The 17,690-nt window shown below is 43.8% G+C and overlaps 1 protein-coding gene across 2 annotated transcripts in view; it reads left to right on the forward strand.

Annotated features, from left to right (window-relative positions):
• The first annotated feature begins 8,704 nt into the window (after positions 1 to 8,704).
• ACER2 (alkaline ceramidase 2) overlaps positions 8,705 to 17,690 on the forward strand; it is a 62,627-nt gene continuing 53,641 nt past the window's right edge. For both annotated transcript variants that reach the window (XM_054031335.1, XM_054031334.1), the window contains exons 1-3: positions 8,705 to 9,015; positions 13,755 to 13,869; positions 14,804 to 14,945. In XM_054031335.1, coding sequence (XP_053887310.1) covers positions 8,908 to 9,015; positions 13,755 to 13,869; positions 14,804 to 14,945 — 365 coding nt within the window. In that variant the 5' untranslated portion in view covers positions 8,705 to 8,907. The remainder of the gene's footprint in view (positions 9,016 to 13,754; positions 13,870 to 14,803; positions 14,946 to 17,690) is intronic.

Here is a 17,690-nt window from a genome sequence, read left to right on the forward strand (position 1 = left end):
GTGTGTAGTTGCTGGTGAGTATTTGCTTCAGGTTGGGAGGTTGTCTGTAAGCAAGGACTGGCCTGCCTCCCAAGGTCTGTGAGAGTGAGGGATCATTTTCCAGGATAGGTTGTAGGTCGTGGATAATGCGCTGGAGAGGTTTTAGCTGGGGGCTGTATGTGATGGCCAGTGGTGTTCTGTTATTGTCCTTGTTGGGCCTGTCCTGTAGTAGGTGATTTCTGGGTACCCGTCTTGCTCTGTCAATCTGTTTCCTCACTTCCCCAGGTGGGTATTGTAGTTTTACGAATGCTTGATAAAGATCTTGTAGGTGTTTGTCTCTGTCTGAGGGGCTCTCCCAAGATCCACAGAGTCTCTGTGCCATAGGCTCCTGCAGGTCCTGTAATAAAAGTGCTGGTGGGAGACTGGTCCTTATTTCATAGCCCCAGTCAGAATTCAAAAGGTACACAAAAGGGCCAGGGCTCTCCCCCGGCACCAGGGCTACTGAAGGAGTCATGCTGTCAGTGACCAATGCCCCTCATAACCAGGCAGAAGGGAGTCCATGGGTGTTAATGCTCAAATATCCACTGGATCTGAAGGGGATGTGTTGCAGAGAACAGATTATTTCTTACCCCACCTTCTTCTGATTTGCCATCAATAATCTGCAGGCAGTGGAGAAACTTCTTCAGTGTGCCAGGGAAACTTGCTGGGGACCCATTGTTCCCCAATTTTACAACACAGGCTGGTTTCCAAGAGTTAGGATGTCTTCCTTTTGTGGCGGCAGAGGGGAGAGTATTGCCCATTATTAGGAATAAATGAAAACATGCAATGGGAAAAAATGTTCACCTACCTTCAAAGTGAATGGTTATCATAAGTCAACAGTCGTGGCTATTCCTGTTCAATTTTCTGTGTGTTAACTTTATGAACCGTCACATCTGGATGCTAGGGAACGTGGTTCTGTTGGGGTCTGAGAGACTAGATGTAGGAGTCCAAGAGATCAGCCATAACCGGGCTAGGAAATGCAGTCTGTTGCAGCTGCCAAAAAACAGCTTGTGGATCCAGAAATAGTAGCACAGCAGCCTGTGAGCCTGGAATGGGTGGAGAGGATGCCTGACAGCTGGAACTGGAGAGATTGAGAGCTGTGTGATGCAGTCTGATGAGGGAGAGTTTCAGAAAGATTTAAGAACGACAGGCCGTGGCCAAATGTTGGTGTCAGCAGGGAAACAGATAGAAAATTAAGGTAAAAACAGGATTATGTTGATTTAAGACCACCGTATGTGTTCCCCCTAATTTTTTACATCCATGTGCAGAATGAATTTTATATGCACCAATGTGGAGGTGATGTGTGGTGAGGGTGGGGCGAGGGGTTTGGCGTGTGGGAGGAGGGCAGAGGGTTGGGATGCTGGGAATGCAGGCTCTGGAGTGGGATTGCGGATGAGGGGTTTGGTGTGCAGGAGGGGGCTCAAGGCTGGGGAAGAGGGTTGGGGTGCAGGGGTTGTGGGCTCTGGCTGGGGTGGGGATGAGGGGTTCAGGGTGCGGAAGGGGCCTAAGGGCTGGGGCAGAGGGTTGGAGTGCGGGGGGGGGGTGAGGGCTCTGGGGTGGGGCTGACATGAGGGGTTTGAGGTGCAGGCTGCCTTGGGGTTGTGGCAGGGAGTGAGGACTCCCCCAGCTCTCTCTCTCCGCAGAAGCCCAAGGCCGGGGAAGAGGCTTCTCCCCCGAGCCGTGGCAGGTCCTAGGCTGGGGCCGGGAGAGAGGCTTCTCACTGCTTGCGTGGCCCTGGATAGCCTGCTGCGCAGCCATCACAGCTTAAAGGGAACTTAGTATATGATGTACCTACAGTGGGCACTTCGCTTATGGTACACTACTTGTAACAATATGTATTGTTACCATTTGCATTGCTCATTTGTTTGTTTATACATTGACATTTCCTGTGTCCTGAAAGATTCCTTCTACGGATATTTCACATGAGTTAGTTTCAGAACTAATGGAACAATAGGAATACAGCAGTCCAATCTATAAGTGAAATGTCCTAGTGCTAGATATCCAACAATCAAGTGACCTAAAAGCACACAACTACCCCTATTCAGGAGGGACAGTCCCAGTTATTTAGCAAAATAGAAATATTTTTTTCATTCTCTACCTTCAAAAATCTGAGTCTGATATTTCAGTATAGGTGTGCCCCAATTGATTTTCCCTCCAGTATTCTTATTTATAGCTTTCAAATGTTAGCAGATATGCAAAAGATAGGTTTTCTTCTCTGAGATCACCCAAAATATTGGAGAAGGGTGGAAGTAATGATCCGGTTATTTTCCTTCTAAGTGTTTTGTGACAAATATTTTGAATACAAAATAGTAGCATGAGCCAAATAAAGGTAGGAAGGAAGGAAGATGTAAATTGTCTCCTTTTATGGAATCAGCCATGGAAACAGGAAAAGAAATGCTTAAAGTTTCCATTGCCCTCTTTACTTCCTTGTCCTCCGGTCTTGCAACAAGCATGGCTCACCCAGAGCAAAGAATCTGGCCCCTAGTGTAGAACATTGCTAATTCACACTAATCATGTAGGCACCTATGATAAACTCATACATTTTGCAAAATATCAAGTAAATACAGTAAAAAAAGGCATCCAAGGTGCCTCATGACAATGTGTTTTGTTAATTTATTTTACAAGTGTTCTAATTTATAACATTTCTTAACGTGCTAGCAAATATATTGTAGAATATTTCATAAAAATAATGTGATGTGGAGACTTTCACTCTAGATCACTGATTTCCATCCAGCCCAGGACATTAGTAACCAAAACTTGTAAGCATGATGAATGTTCAATGGTCCATGGGGAAAGATTTTTATGGGTTCTGTTCAGCTCCTAGTGTACAAGTGTGCACATCACGAAACCACTACCATAATCAGCACTAATTGCTTGCACACTCAGCAGAGACACCAATGACTGAATGAGCCATGGAGCATGAACTGCCCTCTGGCCCTTTGGGTATGTCTACACTGCAATGTAAGCCTGGGGTCTGTGGGACTTGAGCCGTCAGGCTCAGTGTTTGTAAACTCAGGTTTGAGTGTCCACACTGAATATTGACCCTGGATTTAGAATTTCTGGACCTATGTCTTACCTCCACACTCATGCATCAGCACTACACTATGCAGACCCAAGTCAAACAAGCCTATCCCGTGCTTCCTAGCACCCGCCCCACCTGTAGCTGTCTTAGCCCTTTGTTTGTGGTACACTTTAGTAAACTTGTCTGTCCTTTACAGGATGTCATTGCAGCCTACCAACACATCCTGCCGAGCCATCTTTTGAGTCTGCACACTTCTGGCAACCGGAGCCAGCAACATGAAGGAGTCACTATTTGAAGAACTTGTCTTGCTTGGGCTTACACTCCTGTTTCAGGAAACTGGCAGAGCATCCATGAGATGCTGGTGAACATTTTGGCGGTATTTTCTGACCTATCTCAGGCACCTGTCAGAGGAGGACGATACAGATATGGAAGACTTGAACTGTTTGATGCTGTTCACAAGTCTCTTTATAACTGCTGATGCCCCTTCCATAGACCAGCACTTCTGGAGCAGGACCACAAGCACAGACTGGTGGATCACTTCATCACTCTGGGATGACCACCAGTGGCTCCAAAATTTTCACACAAAGAAAGCTACATTTCTGGAGCTTTGTGAGCAGCCTGCCCCAACCCTCCAGCTTCACGATACAGACGGGGGGCAGCCATGCCAGTCTAGAAGTGGATTGCCATAACCATCTGGAAGCTGGCTACCCCCAAACTGCTACATGTCTGTTGCTAACTAGTTTGGTGTTGAAAAGTCAACCGTGGGTAAAGTGGTGGCAGAAGTTTCTGAGGCAGTCAGGCATGTGACTTTCCCCAAGTTGGTGGATATAAATAATATCCCTGAAGTAAATGCTGGTTTTGAGAGAATGGGGTATCCAGACTGTGCCGAGGCCATCAATGGGACTCATGCCCATAGTTTGCCCTCCTCAAGGAGCACACAAAACTGCAGAGGCTACTACATCGTAATGCGGGCCCTTGTGGACTACAGAGGCTGATATATGGATGCCAACATGGCCTGCACTGGAAAAGTTCATGATGCCCAGGGTTTTCCTCTGATTGGGAGTCTAACTTCATGGACAGGTTCGGACACTGTTCTGACCAAATGATATTGTCAAATGGAGTAAGAGGCCCTGGCAAAAGAAGGTTTAATTACACCCTCAGTAGGTAGAATGAGTGAGCATTTGGTGGATTGAAATCCCACTGGTGCTGTTTACAGAACTGTTTGTACACCAGTGTAATCAGTGCAGTCTGCATTATTGTGACTTGCTGTGTGCTTCACAATCGTTGTGAATCCAAAGGGTGAGCCAGTTGGCCCTGAGTGGACATATGACAGTAATGGTTGCTGAACCGATACACTCAGCCAGAAGGTGCACTTATCACAGCTGGAGCAGGATACACACGGTCAACAGAAATCACGGATACTTTATGGACTTGCCTGGACCAGTAGAGGAGGGAGAATGGTATGGTTATGAGTGTATATGTACAGTAATTTTACAATAAACGAAGTACTGTCGCTGTATGCTACAAATGGAGTGTGTGTGATTGTCACAAGTGGTTAATTGTGGATGCGATAACTGCTTATCCAGTGGGGTGGGGGCAGTGGTTTGTGTGACATGAACTGTGGATTTTCATTATTGATTGATCTGAATGGATGTATTAAGAACTTGTATTGGGATACAACTTCCTGGTTGTGCCTTATCCTGTCTTCATTCTTTGAAATACACGTTATATGATGTGATGGAATGATGGCAATAAACTTTTATAATAAAATAAAAGGCTTTATTTGTGAACACGTCTATTACAAAAACAAAAAAATCCAACCAAACAATATTAAAGCATTGTCAGGCAGGCCAGCTGCCATTAGAACACCAAAACACCAGTAATAAACCAACACCAAAACCCCTAATAAAATAAAGTGCATAACACAAACATTGAACTGTGAAGCCAATGCAAACAAATAAATTCCCTACTTTTGCATGTCCCTGGGCGTCCCTTTCTAGCACATTTATTGCAAACTTGGTGATGATGCCTGGGGGTGGATGACTGCTGGGGGTATATTTGACTTGTCCAGCTACTAGTGTTCAGTCTTGGTTGCATGGGCCACCCAACTTTTGTATTGTCCAATGTGTTCCTAGTCTGCATGACATGGTACCATGGAGCAGGCTCAGGATGTGGTACAGGTGGAGCAGAAGCCTGAACTCTTATGGCCATTAGCCCTTGCAGCCTCTCAAACAGGTCTTTCTGCCGCCCTCTGTCTTCCCCCCTCAAGCAATCTTCCTGCTCCTGAAACAGCGCAGCAACTCTCTCACGACCTGCTGCAATTCTCTCCTTGCAATTTACTGCCTGTCTGTGCCTTTCCACTGGCCATGAATTCTTTTCCCTTTGGTAATCTACCTGCTTGTTGGCCCTGTCCAGGATGTCCACCTTAAATTCATCACAGAAATGCTTTCTCTTTGACAGTTCTGTGACAGTTAGAAATCTAGGCTTCTACTGGAGTGTGGTTAAACTGCACAGGTGGAAGGGCCTGCACAGGTGGAAGGGAGTGAAAGCAGCCATCAAACAGCACATTATTGTAGCAGTACTTAAAAAAAGGTTCACTGTATTCTCAGAGAAAAGTGCCTGTGGAATCTCAAGGCCAAAAATTTATACTTTGTAAAACTCTGCTTCATTATATTCTTAGAGAAATGATTTGGTTCCCAGAAACTCCATGGACATAACTGAGTTAAGCAGAGTGCAAAGAATGTAAGGTGAAATTTTAAAAAATACAGCATTTGTAAAGTGCAGACGATTATAGCCTGGGGCAGGGGTGTGTGCACCATGGTTACTAGCTAAGGTTTCTCAGTCCTTTCAGGCATTCCATATTATAAAGGACATTCCCTGGAGTTCCCTGAATGGCAAAGGGTCATTCTATTCCATGCTACCAGTGGCAAGTTAGGCATGTATTCCACAGAGGTTTTCAAGCTTATGGTAACTGAGCAACACGTTAACAAGTGGAGGAGGGTCTGGAAAATATGCCTCTCCCCGAAATGTGACTACCTATCTGGAGTTCCTACTACAGGAAAAGTTTGCAGCTATCAGCACCCAGGATTCATGGGGGAATGAACAGGATGCTGCGTTAGCATCCACATGGATTACTGCGTCCCTATGGTTTATGATACAGCCTACTGTGACTACACATGCCCACACACATGATAATATGGACTCTCAAAGAACTGCACAGCGAACTCCTCTCCCTTTAAACTTCTCTGGACTACATACAACCCCCCCAGCCCTTTTAGACATGGATTTCATCACTCATGAATTACATTTCCGCCTCCTCCCTGTACAGTTTACAGATTACAGGTGGCCTGTTATGCTGTGGCGTGGCCAATTTGTACTGCACAGCGTACAAAAAGGAAAGGCAATATAAGGTTTTTACTTTTAACACCCCAGCATAACTTTGTAAGAACATACAAGTATCTAGTAAAAATGTAATGTTAACTGCTTAATTGTTGTTTGCACTTCTCAGTCTCCATTTTAATGCCCTGTGAATCGAGGGGGCTGATGCCAAAATACTGAGGCGTGCATTTCACCATTAGTAGATACACACTGCTACCCATGGCTTGTAATAAAAATTGTGTTGACTCATAAATCACAAATCCCTCCCATTTCTGTATTAATAACAAACATGGAGCCAAAATATTTACCAGGCACTGAGGTTATTTTTGCCTCTTCTGCTTCTACAGCGGGCTGCTCCTCCAGGGGGTCATCAAACAGCTCCTCTGAGTGTAGACATGCTGCAGCTGCTTTGGCAGCAAAGTCTCCTTGGGGACTGGTATGAGCACCAGAGTCACTTCGCTAGCCTGATCCAGCAGCTGCTGGCTCCTTTCTGATGGTGTACAAGATTCAGAGGTCAGAAGGTTGCCATGGCTGACCAGGCTGTTGTGAACTGCTGGGGGCTCAGTGCTCAATGCATCTGATCAAACTCCTCATAAAAGAGGCAGGATGATAGGGAGTTCCCAGAGGTGCAGTTCTCATCCCTGGCTTTCTTGGTAGTTGCTCTTGAACCACTTAATCCACTCCCTGCACTGCTCTGTTGTATCCCCAATGCTGCCAGCTTGTCTGCTATTTCTTACTACAGATGATCATTTCTGGTACTCTTATTGAAATTGAATGTCTTTTTCTCCTCACACCACAGATATACCAGAATCTGACCATGGTCCTGTGACCAGGTAGCAGTGTGCTTGGCAACAGACTTCTTGTCCGTGGCCATAGCTAACTCAGGAGACAGTTCCCTCTGTTTGCAGCTCAGCAGGCAGAATAAAATGGAAACATTAAATGCCAAGCAGCTGTACATGCACCAGGGAGTTGCTTCTGTTTCCTGGGAGTCAATTGGCTAATCTTGGGATAGAAAGGATAAGAAGGCTGGCCCATAGCATTGTGGGATAGTGTTTGCAGACTCTCAGGATGTGAGACTGGGGGATCTGGTCCCAAGCTCTGTTCATGGTGCAAAATGATGCATTGTGGACCCAAGTCCCAGTGTGACTCAGGCTCAGACACACCCACCTTGCAGGGTCCTAGGGTCTGGGTTCAGAAGGCTTACTGGTCTGAATCAGATAGATTTGTGGGTAGACTGAAGGGGGGGTTGGGCTTGAGCCTGAATCTGAGCCCAGGCTTACATTGGAATGTAGACATACCCTTAGAGGTTATCCCTCTGAGACAGGCCGGATCGGCAGGTAGCAATCGATCTATCGGGGATCAATTTATCGTGTGTATCCCTGATCGCTCTCCCGTCGACTGCTGAACTCCAGCTCGGCAAGAGGCAGAAGCAAAATTGGCGGGGGAGCCGCGGCGCGCTGCAAGGACGCAAAGTAAGTAATTTTAATTTGATCTAAGATACGTCGACTTCAGCTATGCTATTCTCGAAGCTGAAGTTGCATATCTTAGATCGATTTCCCTCCCCTCCCCAGTGTAGACCAGGCCCAAGGTACATTGGTGGGGCAGTGTGGGGAAGCTCCTTTCTCTTTTTCTGTGTGTAAACAGGTGGCTTTAGTCTGTAAAGCTGCCAGACTATGGATTTTCACCAGAACAGAAAGAAAAGAAAAAAAAAAAGCTGAATCCAGAAGCTGTTCTAGGAAAGATTAGTGCAGTTCATTAATTTAAATGTTTCTAATCCAGTCTGTTTTACTTGTGCTGGTGCCCAGATGCAGAGCATGTTGCATTGAAAAAATGTCTGCGTTATCCTTTATTTCCCTGTTTGTTCACTTTGAGTCTTGAATGTTTCTGCCCACATTTGTGTGGGTTTTGGAGTGAGGATTGGCCGTCAACTGACAGCCTGGAATCCCAGAGATAGAAATTAAGATTTATTAAATCCCCCCTAGTGCCTCCGCTGGGGACTAGTGCAGGATTATTCCATACATCCTCGTCTCTCCTGTGCTCCTGCAGTCCGGCCCTGCACTATAGAAGTCAATCAACAGGCGCTTGCACCGACTTCAGTTGGAGCAGGAGCCGGCTCTCTGTGTCGTGTGTGGTAAATACAGGGCAGCAGCAGTGATTCTTGTAGCGAGCCTCAGCCAGCTGGGGGAGGCATAAGGCGCAGGCGCTCTGGGGCCGCGGGCAGGCTGATCAGCTGGGAAGCGTGCATGAAGCTAAACAACCCACTGGGAGGAGGGAAGATGAGTCCAACAGGCTGAGAGCTGCAAAGCTGCTGCTTGTGGCGATCCATATCCGGCTGGAGCAAAGAAAAACAGGATGAAGCTGCTGCGGGTGCTACCTCAATGTTGTCTGCGCCTTGCTGATTAGTCCAGGGGAGCAACAGCACGGAGAGAGCCCCGACACAGCGGCAGCTGAAAAAGCAGAAGCTCCCACAAGGCAGATCCACCCCAGTCATGAGCACCCTCTACTTGTGGGATCAGCTGCGAGCCGGCAGCTCCGAGGTAGACTGGTGCGAAGATAACTACACTATCGTGCCCACGATAGCCGAGTTCTACAACACGGTGTGTATCGAGCACCTATTTATTTGTGTGTGTTTACATCTGTGTGCGTGTCCCTGTGTCCTACAGTGCCTGCAGTACACTCGGTATTCATTTTTATATCTTATCTTTAATACATATATATATAGAGAGAGAGAGTATGTGTGTGACTAAGATATTATTTAAATATTGTTGGTACATCTTGTCACTTTCAGTGGCTTTTAAATTAAAAAAAATAAGATGCAAATAACATTTACATTTGTTACTTTTTGTTTGCTAACTTTAATAGGAGCAATATCCAAATATAGCAAAAATACCATCACCTTCTTTTGTATTTCATAGTTTTTTAGCCTTGATTTCAAAGCACTTCCATGGGGAGTTAAAAGGAAATGAGATCTCTTGTTTTTCTAGCTTGAGTGAAATAGCAACAGTCCCTCAGCTTTACCTTGCCTTTTTGCACATAGGGCTAGAATAAGGTCTTCTTGCATGGGACTGTGTTGATATTGTATTGCATTAGAGCTGTGGTCTTGCTATCCAATTGCATGACAAGTTATCAGTTTTCCTGTAGCTTTATTAGGGGATGTGTGGTGGGAAGCGTCTTTTGTGATCTGGTTTCACATGCCTGTTTACTGTTGATTTTTGTTTCGCCACTGTATTAGGCTAACATTTTTATTTTAGGGGAACTTTAAAACATGTTTGTTTTAAAATGAAATGGGAAATGTTAAGGTTGATCACAAAATACCATCTACTATATTGATTGGAAAACTTTCTGATCCTAATTCTGTGTATATATCTCTCTTAAATCAACAATATGTAGAAAGAGCCATGTATCAGTCTAATTTATTTTGGATTTACCAGTATAACTTTGACTTAATTGGAGCTACTCCAGATTTCTACCAGCATAACTGAGATCAGAATCAGGCCCAAAGACTAAACAAAATACAAAACAGATTTTTATCTCCACCCACTCCCAATGAAGAGCCACCAGTTATTATAGGTGGAACACTGCTGCCCTCATCTTCCCATATTCTAATTTTCTGGGACCATCTAACTTGTGTGACGCTCTTTTCTTTATTTTCGGAGCAGTATGCTTGGGGTTTTGGCTAGTAGCCTTTGCACTGGAGTAGTGGTGAACACAGAATGCTGTACATGGAAGAACTAAAAATTGCTGCTGTTGAAAGTTTTGTTTTTTGTTTTTTTCCCATTGAGCTGAGTAAATTCCTTTCACAGGTCTGCAATAGCAGCTTCTTGTGTATCAAATTTAGGGCTGGTCTATAGGTTTATCTGTATTAGAACATTTTAATATGGTAAATTGCTAGATTTATACTGACCAGTTCAAGCGCATCTCTGTTGGGCTGCTCTGCACCCAGACTTTTGGATTGATTCAACTATTTCAGTTAGAGGTGTCATTTTTTTTTTAACTGAAATAATTATACTGTTACAATCCCAAATCTGAGTGCAGTTAAACCAGTATAAAGGTGCTATCCACTAGTATAGTTTATTCTCCTATCCCCTTCCTGTATGGGAATAGCTTTATACCAGTATAACTGCATCCACATTGGGGGGGAAAGGGGGTGGCATTGTATAGCTTCACAGATTTGTATGGAAAGTGTGGTGTACACTGGGTCCTGCAAATTCTGTTCAGGGCTTCCTTCAATTTTAATGGGCAGTCATGCATGGAGGGCTGGCAGGATGGTAACCAAAGTTTCTCTGACTCTTTTCTTCCCACTTCACTGTCTTTTGGGGTTTCTCAAACCCATCTTCCTAAAAACTTGCCTAGCTCCTTCCTCTTTGTCTCCTGTTCTTTCTGGTTTTTTTTTCCTTTCCAGGTTAGCAACTGATTGTAGCGCTGCACAATGTTACAGAAGTACATGTACATACTGAACCCTCTGCTGACCGAATCAGTGAGGACTACATCATCTCAGTCCATGTCTCTTTTTCTTACTGGCTCCACACATTTAAATAAAACAAATCCCACATTTGAGCCCAGCATTGCTGATGCTATGGTTTCCCTAGAACCACTATCAAAGGTGATCTGGTTTATGGGTGCCCTATGATATCTGAGCACTTTGGTGAAAGTAGTCTGCTGTATTTGCCCATGTTGTCACTGCACAAGAACATAAAAAACAGGGAGGAAGTTTTTATGAAAGCAACTGTGCCTTGGAGCAGGCTGGAAATGAGATGGGAGAGGATGGTGATATGTTGAGCAGATTAGCTAAAACATGAATGGTAATACTATAGAATGTAGTCCTGGAAAGTGCAGGATGAATAATCAGATTAGGTCAAGAAAAGACTGCTGTTTACAGATTTATGGTGGAAATCCTGGCCCAACTCAATTCAATGGGAGTTTTGCCACTGACCTCATTGGAGCCAAGATTTCACTCCATACCTCTAAAATGCTTGGGATAACATGGCTATGGGCCTGACACAAAGCCCATTGAAGTCACTGGAAAGACTGCCCTTGTCTTGAATGGGCTTTGGATCAGGCCCTTAAAGTACTATAGCAGAACCTTGCTAATACACATCCAAAAAGGCCAGATATTATTCACTTCTCAGCAAAGTTTTAACAGCACAGTCCTGTAGTCACAGGACGAAGGCTTTATCTAAACACAAATTTTGCAACAGTTACCTAAAGATATTTTAATTTTGTTTAGTTAGACTGGTGCAAACTGTGTGGACACTCCTAAATTGAATGTAAATCAGTGGGGATTTTGGGGGGGGGGGTGTGAAGTGGTTGTTTTGTTTTTAATTGACTTTTGTAAAGCTATGCTCTATCTGTGGCATTGCAGACCTATGTGGAAGTCCTGGGTAACAAGAACTGGTCAATCTTTCTTCATTGTGCCTTTGTTTCCACTCTCAGGTCTTTTGTTGACCAAAATTAGGGAACCAAATGTTTGCAGTGATGGAATTTGGTCCAGTTTGTGATGCAGCTCAAAGCAAAGAACTGTTACATTAGGCCTTTTAATACAGTATATCAGGATCCCCTCTTTTCTATATAGTTTATTTTTATAAAACTGGAAGTGCAATACAGTGGCTTCTAATGATGTATTTTAGACCTCTTCCTGCCAACCATATTTTGTTCTGTAACGGTCCTAGAGGCCAGTCCTAAAAAAACACAGAATCCTTCCTCCCTCTTCTCAATAGCCTGATGATCTAGCTTATTTTATTTTTAGGTGACAGGGGAGGTGGGTTGGTCAGGTTTTTTTTAATTGGTTTTTGTTGCATTTCAGCCTTTTCAACATTTTCATTGTAATCTTTTCGTAAATAAAAAAATGATTTTAAAAGTACCAGTGAGCTCGTCTCTATCACATTTATCTTCTGAGTCTCAGGCTGAATGCTGTTTCCAAGGGTTCTGCTGGCACAGATTCATTGTGTCTCTAGTAAAGAGTGTGCTATTTTAAACTGAGCAGGAGATTGCTTTTTCTAAATATTTTACTTTAACTAAACCCAAAGGACAAGGCTTCTGACGAAAATGTGACCCTCTGAGGGGGCATCTTTAGTTTGATTTAATGCTTCTCGCATACAGTGCTTGCAAATGAATATGCCTAGGGAGCCCCTCCTTTAGTTCCTGTCATTTTGAATGCTGGTTTTATGAACATGTTTTGACCCTTCCTGGGAATGTAAGTGAGGTGATTGAATTTTAATCTCTCTGAATTCTTGTGTAGAGTTAAGACTATACACCTCTACCCCGATATAACGCTGTCCTTGGGAGCCAAAAAATCTTACCGTGTTATAGATGAAACCGCGTTATATCGAACTTGCTTTGATCCGCCGGAGTGCACAGCCCCCTTCTTCCCCTGGAGCATTGTTTTACCGTGTTATATCCGAATTTGTGTTATATCGGGTCGCGATATATCGAGGTAGAGATGTATTTGAGGAAGTGAGTAGGGAAAAATATAGTTGAAGGAGCAAACACACCCATTAATGGTCCAATCCTACATGCCTTGTCCACCCCAAACTCTCATTAACTTCAGTGGAAGGTTGAGGGGCACTGGGAATATATGATCAGGCCCTAAAAGGCCAAACTGGCCAGTATAAGTTATGGGTTTCAAAGGCAGCTGCAATTCCCCCTTTTTTCAGGTGGACTCTTATGACCAAACTCTCTCTCCTGGCTGAGTAATTGGGCCAGACACTGAGAATGTCATAGAGGCAATGATGAGGAATTCTCCCTCCCCGATCCCTCACCCCAGGGATGAAGCTGTAGGGTAGATGCTCCACAGCTGCCTGTTACAGCCTCAGAGTTGCAGCAGGGTTCCCCAGCCCAAGTGCCTCTGCCTTCCTCTAAGGGAGGACCACATGACCTGTATCCGGGCAGTTCCACGAGTTTTCATGCAAGGCTCCCTCAGTCATTAAGAAGAGAGTGCCGCCAGCTAAGATCCTTGTTATTCACCTCTTGTTGTCGTCATTATATACTTTTTGAATTGCAATGACATGATTATTTGATACTGTATTTGTGTAATCACAGAAGTGTTGCTCCTGGGATAGATTTACAAGGTATTTTAAGGAAGGGCTCATCTACATTATACATTGTTCCCAGTCCTGATGGATTTATACTTAACATTTCTCAAAGTAAAGGCCTCCACCACAGAACCTGGGTCAGCTTTGAAAAAATAGGACATATGAGTTTTGGTAAGCTGGGGTTGTCATCAGATCAAGCAACAAATGTGCTTTTCTAGATGGCTTTAAACAGCTTACAAACTTTAAAGGTTTGTTTCATTTTCCCCCTTTATTTGATACATTTTATTTTATATTTTCTTTTCTAGATAAGCAACATCTTGTTTTTTGTTTTACCACCCATATGTATGTGCTTATTTCGTCAATATGCAACCTGCTTCAACAGTGGAATATACTTAATATGGACTCTGCTAGTTGTTGTTGGTAAGTTGATTAGTCTGTGTGTGTGCGTGTATGTGTCTGGTCATGCACGAACTGCAAGAGAGAGGAAATTGGGTTCTTTTCCTGCCCTCATATCATGTTGTTGAAAAATAAAGCAACCCTGATGTCTAGTGAGCAGTTTGTTTGAACTTACTTGATACTGAAGCAAATGCACTTTTACAAAGGAAAATGTACTGTGACAATATAGGTTGGCTGGAACTCTGGCCTGCTTAGCTCCGTTCTGCCCTTCCTTTGCGTAATTGCTCTTGCTACATTTGGGCTTGATCCTGAGCAGTGCTGAGCACCCACATCCCATTACTTTAGTAGGAGTTGAGGATATTTAGCATCCTTTGGGAGGTGTTCCGGAGCCTTTTGTTTGTAACATGCTGATAATTTCTCTCCATAGAAGTGAATGTTTACCCATTTTATGTACAGAGGATCATTAATGTTTCCATTGTCAGTAACAATGGCAGATTTTGAAATACTACATAGATGGGGCAAAGAATTATTGTGCAGGTTGCATGGCTCTGTAAAAGAGCATGGGATTTTCCACCTGTAAATCATGCTAAGGTTTAGCCACCTCTTGCTGCCAGCCTTGTTTGACTTACCCCCTCCCAGCCAGTGAGAATCTCTATTTTTAGTTGTTTAGTTTGGGGTGTTTTGTGTGTGTGTGTTTTAAATAATACTGTGCCCGTTTCATTAATAGTGATACCCTGATGTGCTGTTTCCTTTACGTAAGCTTCATTTTGCTATTTAGAGCTGACATTTGCCCCCTTTCATAAATCAGTTGTTTTGCAATAAGTTTTAGCTGCCACCCATTGTGGTGGTGTTTAAGTCTTTCTACCATTTCCAGACTATTAGGTCCATTGTTAAGCAGCACATTTTAGTGCCATACGCTACTGTAACTTCATATTGGCTTTTTAATTGATTCATCCAGGCATTGGATCTGTCTATTTCCATGCTACACTCAGTTTCCTGGGTCAGATGCTAGATGAGCTGGCTATTCTTTGGGTCCTGATGTGTGCTCTGGCCATGTGGTTCCCCAGAAGATACCTCCCAAAAGTTTTTCGAAATGACAGGTAATATATATGTATGCGGTGTCGCTGTAGATGTGTCAGTCACAGGATATTAGAGAGACAAGGTGGGTGAATTAGTAACTTTTATTGGACCAACTTCTGTTGGTGAGAGAGACAAGCTTTTGAGCTTACACAGAGTTCTTCATCATCTTCATTGTCTGGGAAATGCACTCGGAGTGTCATAGCTAAATACGAAGTGGAACAGATTGTTTAGCGTAAATATTTAACTCTCATTTCAAGAGACCATTCAAGATGAAGTGACCCATTAACACCTCTCCAGTCATGGGAGGGAAGGGGGAAAAAGCGCTCAGCAGAGGGCTTAAGTGGGCTACAGATTGTTGTAATAGGCCATAAATCCAGTGTGTCTATTCAGTCCATGATTTTTAGTATCTAGCAAAGTTATGCATTTAAGCTTCCAGGCTTATCTTTTGAAGGTGTCATGCAAGTTTCCTTTGAGGATGAGGACTAAGAGGTTAGATATAGAATGATCACTCTGTTTAAAGTGATCACTGACATGTGATAGGGTGTTTTTGTCTTTTATCATTTTTCTGTGTGAGTTCATTTATGTGTGTAATGATTGTCTTGTTTCACCCACATAGTTGTTACTGGGGCATTTAGTGCACTGGATGAAGTGCACCATATGTGATAGGTCCTACACATACCTATAGATCTTGAAAGGTGTGTTGTGGATTGACAGCAGTGGAGATATGGACTGAGTAGAGACACTGGATTTATGGCTTATTACAACAGTCTTTAATCCATTTAACTCCCTCACCCCACCCTGTGACAGAATGTACCCCTGTATTCATACTCTGCATGCTATTGTAATAATCTTTGTACAAAATATGTCTTGTGAGGTATCATTTAAAAACTCATTATTGTCCTGGTAAAATGTGTGGCAATGTGAAGTTATAAGATTCCACTGTATGGTGTTATTAACACATGTTATCAAACAGGTCTGTCCTAAACAAGGGAATCTGTGCTCTGCTTAACTTGCATTTAAGTAGTAAACAGTCATCATCAAGCAGAAAGCTCAAACAGGGCAAGAAAAAAAGAAGCAGAGAACATCCTGCTACACAAATTGCCCGTTGCCTTACTTCCAGCTGGAAATGCTTCTCAAAGGGGGGACAGAACTATAAAAAGAAGGGGAAGACACCCCAAAGGACCCCCCCCCATGCACATCGATTCACTGCACCTGAAGGGACAAAGGAAGCAGCTACTGCACTGGGGGAGGGGTCCTGATCTAAGAGGCTTGGTCAGTAAGACTGCTGAAAGGATGTGGTGAGAACTTTGCTTTGAATTTAACATAGTTTAAGTTAGGCACCAGTAGACTTTTATCTTAATTTTTATTGAAACCTAAAAAGTCAGAAATGGTTACATTACTTTTACTCACTTAAAATCTATCTTTTTGTAATTAATACATTTGTTTTATCTAATCCATTGTGTTTAACTTGAAGTGTCTGGGAAACTCCATTTGGGAGTGGCAAATTGTGTGCATATTACTTCTTTAAAGGGATAACGGACCTAATATAATTGCATTGTCCAGAGAAGCTGGGCAGTACAGGACATACATTTCTGGGTACAAATCTAAGACTGTGGGTTTATGGGGGTCACCCTGCAGTATTATGAAGGCTGGTGAGGGCCAGAGTGTGGTTGGCAGGCTGTAGTTATACATAAACACTCGGGGTGTGGCTTGCATGCTGGAAGGCTGTTTGTGAGTGGCCTAGGTGGGAGCTACTTCAGCAAGGCATTGTAAGGCACTCAGTGTTACAGTGTAGGGGTGGTAGAGCTGCTTATTAGTCTAGATCGGGGTCGGCAACGTTCAGGATAAGCACCCTAGTGGGCCGGGCCAGTTTATTTACCTGCTGACGTGCCAGGTGTGGCCGATTGCGGCCCCCACTCACTGCGGTTCGCCGTCCTGGGCCAGTGGGGGCGGCGAGAAGTGGCGCAGGTGAGGGATGTCCTGGCCGCGGCTTCCCGGAGCCCCCATTGGCCCAGGATGGCGAACCGCGGCCAGTGGGGGCCACGATCGGCTGAACCTGCCGCGTCAGCAGGTAAATAAACTGGCCCGGCCCGCTACGGTGCTTACCCTGGCGAGCCGCATGCCGAACGTTGCCGACCCCTGGTCTAGATTGTACCCTGCTATATCACATCCTCAGTTTTATTTTTCCTTTCCCCCTGTGACTGGAGAGGTGTTATCGGGCCATTTTACAGTGAATAGTTTCTTGAAATATGTGTTAACTATTTATGCTAAACTATTTGTTCCACTTTGTATTTCACTGTGACACTCTGAGTACCTTTTTCCAGACCTCAAAAAGAGCTCTGTGTAAGCTGGAAAGCTTTCTCTCTCACCAACAGATGATGGTCCAATAAAAGATATTAACTCAGGTAAAATCTATCTTAAAGAACTCAGGATGGTTCCCTGATTGTGTCTTGAAGCTCATTGCATTAGCATCTAGACCTGCATGTAACTGCATTGAATAACCACGTAATTTTGCCACTGTCGCTACTGTCCTTCCTCATGCTATTCTTTTCCAGCTGTTTGTTACCTCCAGGCCCACTCATTGTTAATATTAGTGTACTCCATTGCTTCCTGTCTTCCTAGGATCAGCTGTTTTGTTTTTGTCACAAATCTTATTGGAGGATCATCTTATTTTAAAAACATCTTTGATTTGAACTTTCCACCAGAACATTCCTCAAATTGCTTTCATTATGAAAAGTGCATCTTAAATGACCATGTGTCGTTGT

This window comes from Malaclemys terrapin, chromosome 6 (genome assembly GCF_027887155.1).
Source record: "Malaclemys terrapin pileata isolate rMalTer1 chromosome 6, rMalTer1.hap1, whole genome shotgun sequence".
Taxonomy (NCBI): domain Eukaryota; kingdom Metazoa; phylum Chordata; order Testudines; family Emydidae; genus Malaclemys; species Malaclemys terrapin.